The 6,602-nt window shown below is 45.2% G+C and overlaps 1 protein-coding gene across 1 annotated transcript in view; it reads left to right on the top strand.

Moving 5' to 3' along the window:
• The window catches only part of GOT1 (glutamic-oxaloacetic transaminase 1, soluble), a 20,294-nt gene extending 14,693 nt beyond the window's left edge, over positions 1 to 5,601 (top strand). Inside the window, exons 6-9 of the mRNA XM_005885369.2 lie at positions 1,121 to 1,271; positions 1,357 to 1,522; positions 2,259 to 2,401; positions 4,816 to 5,601. Of these exons, the coding sequence (XP_005885431.1) occupies positions 1,121 to 1,271; positions 1,357 to 1,522; positions 2,259 to 2,401; positions 4,816 to 4,955 (600 nt within the window). The 3' untranslated portion in view covers positions 4,956 to 5,601. The remainder of the gene's footprint in view (positions 1 to 1,120; positions 1,272 to 1,356; positions 1,523 to 2,258; positions 2,402 to 4,815) is intronic.
• Positions 5,602 to 6,602: the final 1,001 nt, after the last annotated feature.

A 6,602-nucleotide genomic window follows, 5' to 3' on the forward strand; every position in this document is an offset into this window, starting at 1 on the left:
GCGAGGAGGGGTGGTATGGCAGAAGAAACCTTCCTGGAAGTGTTTTCCATGTTGAAACTTGAGGGATGAGGACAGGTGGAGGCTGGAGGGGCAGGAATGTCCCCTGTAAGGGGAAGAGCATGGCCAAAACCCAAGGTGTAGAGGTCATGGCCCGTTTAAGGAAGTGAAAGTAATTCCTGGCCTAGATTCCAAGGGCTTTGGGGGAATGTGAGTCATGAGGCTAGAGAGGTAAATGGGGACCAGAGCCTGTGCTGTGGCACTGACTTCATTTTGAGGGCAATGAGGAGCCATGAAAACCTTTGATGTCATGGAGTGACATGATCAGTTGTGCATTGTCTTCAAGTCACCTTGGCTACATGGCAGGGAATGGATCAGAGGGAGTCCAGATTAGACAGGCTGGGAGAGTAGTTAGGCGGCTATTGTTATAATCCAGGTAGGAGCTGATGGGGACCTGAGTGAAGTAGATGGCAGTGACAGATGTGAAAGGATTCTAGAGCTCCCAGGAGACAGGAGTGATAGGACTTGGAGGGTGATTGGATGTGAGGGATGAGTTGCAGAGGCAGGACAGTAAGATGCACCTTAGCCACTGGCTTGGATGGTTGGGATCAGGGAGGTGGTGCCCACATAGAGAGTGAGCCCAGAGGAGGAGCAAGTTCAGTGTGGGGAGCCCTTTGAGGAGACTGGAGTGATAAGACTAGAGCGTATGCAGTGTACTTGTCCAGTAGAGTAGCCCTGAGGTTATGAAGAGGCCCTGGGGATACCAAGCTGACATTTGACTAAGCTTATCACACCAGGAATTCATGGGAAAGAATCTGCCAATGTAGGTCAGACACTGCCTCCATGCCTCCATCCCTAAGCCCTGTTGGCAAGGCGGCATCATGATGCTCTGGGGCGATACACTTAAAAAAACAAGGTTTACCGAAATTGTTAGATTTAGGGGTTGGTGGTTAGCTGAACAGAGAAATAGAGATGTAAAGTGGTGATTGGATGCAGAAAAGAGAGAGAGAGGAGAAATGGACAGTTTTAGAAATTCTTTCCAGAAACAGTTGGGGATGAAAAGCCAGTGTCTGAGGTTGGTTCCTGAAGGATGTCTTGCCTGACTCACTTTCCTTCCTCGCAGCGCCGGTTTCTGTTTCCCTTCTTTGACTCAGCCTATCAGGGCTTTGCATCTGGAAGCCTAGAGAAAGATGCCTGGGCCATTCGCTATTTTGTGTCTGAAGGATTCGAGCTCTTCTGTGCCCAGTCCTTCTCCAAAAACTTTGGGCTCTACAGTGAGTGCTCTCCTGACTTGCAGCCCCACCCTCCACCCCTGCCCCGATCAGGGCCACCAAGGCTAATTCTCATCTCTGTCTCCAGATGAGCGTGTGGGGAACCTGACCGTGGTTGCAAAAGAACCTGATAGCATGCAGCGGGTCCTTTCCCAGATGGAGAAGATTGTGCGAATCACTTGGTCCAATCCCCCTGCTCAGGGAGCACGGATCGTGGCCACTACCCTCTCTAACCCCGAGCTCTTTAAGGAATGGTAAGGGACTCAACCTGATGGGCAAGGGGTCGCAGAACAGTAAGTGCCCCATTACATTTAACTGTCTCTTCCTCTTATTTTAGCGGAGGCAAGACAAAATTACTTCAGCCTCTTTGAATCTCAGATATTTCTATGAAATAGGGCTGCCACCTACTCTCACGGGCATAACACAACACTTGTGCCTCACAAGCACTGGGAACATAGGAAGGGACACTCGAATAAATGCAAGTTTCCCCCACTCTCTCACCATCTAGGCTTTGTCCCCTTAAAGTGGGGAAACAGGAAGGAATTCCTGATAGGATAGAATATCCAACTTCAAGTTAGTGTGACAATTTGGGGGCCCTTCATTCTTAACGTTACATATATTTTATCTTATTTGAAACAGTAATTTTTATATAGTAGCTAAATCTGCAATCTCTATTTAATGAGTCCTGATAAAATATATCATTCTGTCTAGATCAGCACCTAGGTGAAGTCTGAGTTAAAACATTGGTGGTATTACAGCTATTATACCCAAGACTAGAACTGAGCTCCATCAGTGAATATATTCCATTCCTTCTGCCTCGTAACCGTATCTCTTTGGCCTGTATATCCCCCATCCAGGCACCCACATACCATAATAGGCAGGTGGTAGTCCCATTTTCAGCTTATAGATTGAATTGTGGTTTTTAAACATCTGTGTTTTCATGTATTATCTCTCCAATCTGTATTGGTATTTATGTTACTGTCCACTCAGGAAAGGTAATGTGAAGACAATGGCTGACCGGATTCTGACCATGAGATCTGAACTCAGGGCACGATTAGAGGCCCTCAAGACCCCTGGAACCTGGAACCACATCACTGAGCAAATTGGAATGTTCAGCTTCACAGGGTTGAACAGTAAGTGCTCCCCACCCCCAAATGCTCACTATTGGAACCAGCACTCCTCTCAGTCAGTGTCCTTGGACTTGGCTCCATTAACTGTTGCCTAATTGGTCATAGAGAACTGAGAACTTTAGACCAGAACAAGTTAGGTTTTCTCAGTGTGTCCCATCCATCTCTTGAACTCCCTGGGTCTCAGAAGAGCATGATTGTGGTCTGTTCTGTGTCCCATAACGAAGATATTTTCATTTTTGTGGGCTGGGAAGTGGCTCAGAGCCAGCTGGGACGTAACAGGGTTTATGGCTTGGAGCCTTGATTTATGAAAGTCTGTTATAAATGCTTAAGTACCCTTTGGCTCTTCCTTAGTCCTAAATATGATTATTACATATGATTATTCAGGGACCTAATTTTTCTTTTTACTTTTTTTATTGACTTTTTTTTAGAGAGAGAGGAAGGGAGTGAGAGAGGTAGAAAGAAACATTGATGTGAGAAACATCAGTCAGTTGCCTCCTGTATGTGCCTTGACTGGGGATTGAACCTGCAATCTTTTTGGTGCAGGCTAACCCCCCAGCCAACTGAGCCACCTGGCTGGGCAGGGACATAATTTCTTAACCGGTCTTTCCTAGTCTCTTAAGCATTGCCCTCAAAAAAGAGGTTACAAAGTTACCTTTCCATGTCATAAATAAAAACTTAGATTGGTAGTTGGAATTAAAAGATGATCGAATGTCCAGTGGGTAGCCTTGAATGATCTTGGTCAGCCGTCAGTAGGGCCTATTTGCAATTGGCTGTCCCTTCCAGTGACAGAGGGATCATTCATTTAATAAGTTATTCCCAAGCACCCACTGGCCAGGCCATATGTTGCAGACATGGCCACTCACCTGCATGTGGAACTTGTGTGCCTGGCTTGGTAGTAATTGGGACATCAAAGGTCCTGGAAGTTACTATAAACCAGGGCCACCAGAATGCCATCTCTCTCTCTCTCTCCCTCTTCCTAAATCAATTTTTAAAAAGATGAACTGAGTTAATATAAAGTGCTTAGAACTCTGGCTGGCACAGTGTTTGCTCCTTTGATTATTATGATTTTGTTACCATCTTAGTTTGGGCTGCTATAACAAAATACAGACTGGGTGGCTTAAACAACAGAAATGTATTTCTCACAGCTCTGGAGGCTGGGAAGTCTGAGGTCAGGGTGCCAGCATGGTCAGGGCCTCGTGGGGGTTCTCTGCTTGGCCTGCTGGTGGCTGTGTTCTTGCTTCATGCTCACATAATGGTGAGAGAGCACGCTCTCTTTAGTCTCTCATGAGGGCACTACTCCCATTATGGGGCTCCACCCTCATGGCCTCATTGAACCTAATCACCTGCCAAAGGCTCCACCTCCCAATACCATCTCATTGGGATTAGGGTTTCCACCTGCATTTTGGAGTGACACAAACATTCAATCCATAACAATTATTATCCCATTCCCTCAAATGATGGTGTCTTAAGGGTACAAACTAGACAACAATCGGTTGAAATTCTCTCATGGCCTTGCAACAAAGCAAAAAAGCTCTAGAGAGCCCTAACCGGTTTGGCTCAGCGGATAGAGCATCGGCGTGCAGACTGAAAGGTCCCAGGTTCGATTCCGGTCAAGGGCATGTACCTTGGTTGCAGGCACATCCCCAGTGGGAGGTGTGCAGGAGGCAGCTGATCGATGTTTCTCTCTCATCGATGTTTCTAACTTTCTATCCTTCTCCCTTCCTCTCTGTAAAAAATCAATAAAATATATTTAAAAAAAAAAAAGCTCTAGAGATTGTGGCATAAAGGAAGTACAGGCAGTCCCTACCTGCTCTATCCATGAGAAGTTCTGCAAACACATGGGAAAGTGCTCCTGTTTATGTTTGAATGAGAGAGCTAAGACATGTCAGATCAGAGAGGTGTCTGCAGGTTTCCAGCCCGTTGGTTCATGCACACAACATTTATCCAGCTCCTCTCATGCATGGGGCCTTGTACAATGTACTGTGAAAATGAAATGTCCAAGGGAGGTTGCTTCTAGGTGCTCAGGGATAAGCAAATTCAGGTTAAGGAAGAGACGAAGGAAGCACTTCATAACCAGTTTTTCTTATCAATGGAATGTTCTGAAGTCTGAGGGTTGTTTCAGTTGATAGCATGTCCTGTGAATGGGATGTGCAAGGTTTGGTTGGGAGGTAGTCCCAGATTAAAATTCCCATGAGGAGGAGCGCTATTAAACTTCTTGGGGATTAGAAAGTCAGCTAATACGACTAGTTTTCAGAATCGATTGAGGATTTTTCCCTGTGTACAATTGGACAAAATAGCTCCTTTGGTTTTTCTTCTCTGTATTACGAGGCAAAGAAGGAAAACTAAAATTGTCATGGAGTTGCTGAGGCTTAAAGGATTCCTACTACTCTGATTATATCTCTTTTTGTTTTCAACAGCCAAGCAAGTTGAATATCTGGTCAGTGAAAAGCACATCTATCTGCTGCCAAGTGGTCGGATCAACATGTGTGGCTTAACCACCAAAAACCTAGATTATGTGGCCACCTCCATCCATGAAGCAGTCACCAAAATCAAGTAAAGAGGTACCACTGAAACCAGCACCACCAAAGCGGCCCTTTGTCGAGTGTGTCCCCTGCCTGCACAAGTCTAGTTGTATACATCATGGATCAGACTATTGCAAGACCAAAAGGCTGCTCTGGTGAGGTTGGCCCCGCTTGAAGAGAACATCCCTTGAAAAGAGATGCGGGCCTGGGTTAGAGCCTTTCTGAAGGCCAGAGCAAATTAAGCTTTCTGTTTAAGAAGAATAAAACGGTACTTTGATCATGAGCTGTAGATATCTTGCTCCCTTGCTAGAAGCAAGAGTCTTGCCTGTGTCACTTGTGTTCTTCTATGTGTTGCTTGACTCTGTACAAAGTCTAGTCCCAAAGATCAAGTTGTCTGAAGAGCCATGTGTAATTGTGGGTGTTGGCTGTCAGTAAAACTCATCACCTCTACCCAGAGTGTCTGTGTCCCTGCTCTTTCTGCATGGTTGTGTCCCTAGCCCTAAGCTTTAGTTCTTTAGGGCAGCCAAGGTACAAAATATATTTACATCACATGCACACAGTTAACTAAAAGTTTCACAAACAGTATATACTCTTGCTACATGCAGTGCATTCTGATATTTTCTAGTCCATTCTATTCTGTTATGTTCCATTTCACTAAAGAAATAAAAGTGCTGATTGAGACTCTATGTAATTGATTTTGTATCCACCAATAGGTTGTAACCCATGGCTTAAAATGAATGCTATAGCCCTGGCCGGTTTGGCTCTCTGGATAGAGTGTCGGCCTGGGGACTGAAGGGTCCCAGGTTCGATTCCGGTCAAGGGCATGTACCTTGGTTGCAGGCATATCCCCAGTGGGGGGTGTGCAGGAGGCAGCTGATCAATGCTTCTCTCTCATCGATGTTTCTAACTCTCTATCCCTCTCCCTTCCTCTCTGTAAAAAATCAATAAAATATATATAAAAAAAGAATGCTATAGAGCCCTAGCCAGTTTGGCTCAGTGGATAGTGGGTTTTCTTGCAGACTGAAGGGTCCCGGGTTCGATTCTGGTCACGGACACATGCCCGGTTGTGGGCTTGATCCCAGTAGAGGGCATGCAGGAGGTAGTCAATGATTCTCTCTCATCGATGTTTCTCTCCCTCTTTCTGAAATCAATAAAAATATATATTAAAAAAAAGAGTGCTATAGAGGGATGTACTAGTTGCTAAAGAAAACCTAATGTGTTCTTGTAACAGGCTTACCACTGGTGAACGCTTTGCACCCCAGCTCTTTGCCAGTTTTCTGGACTTGTCCTTCAGAGGCCAGCTGTCTTATATCACTTAAGACCTTGGACTTCATGGATTCCTAGAAGGGTTGACATCACTCAGGGTGATTCTAGAACACAGCCCCACCCAATGCAGTGGAGCACCTCCTAGTCAATTAGAGCCACTTGAACATAGATCACATTTTCCAGAGAGTCCAAGGAACTCTTCCCATATAGTTCTGTAGAATTTGAGTCTTGAGTTTGAAAATATTAAAAGATAATTCTACTTATTTTAACAGGATCTGCCCCTTTCTAATGTGCTTTTGAGTTGATATAAAATCCTAGTCTTGAGGGCTGATTGGTGTCTTAGAAGTCATTAACTCCAGCCTCTCTCAGAGCTAGAGTCTCTGCCATATTGTCCCTGGCCTGTTCATTATTAATGC

This window comes from Myotis brandtii, unplaced genomic scaffold (assembly GCF_000412655.1).
Source record: "Myotis brandtii unplaced genomic scaffold, ASM41265v1 scaffold902, whole genome shotgun sequence".
Lineage (NCBI taxonomy): Eukaryota > Metazoa > Chordata > Mammalia > Chiroptera > Vespertilionidae > Myotis > Myotis brandtii.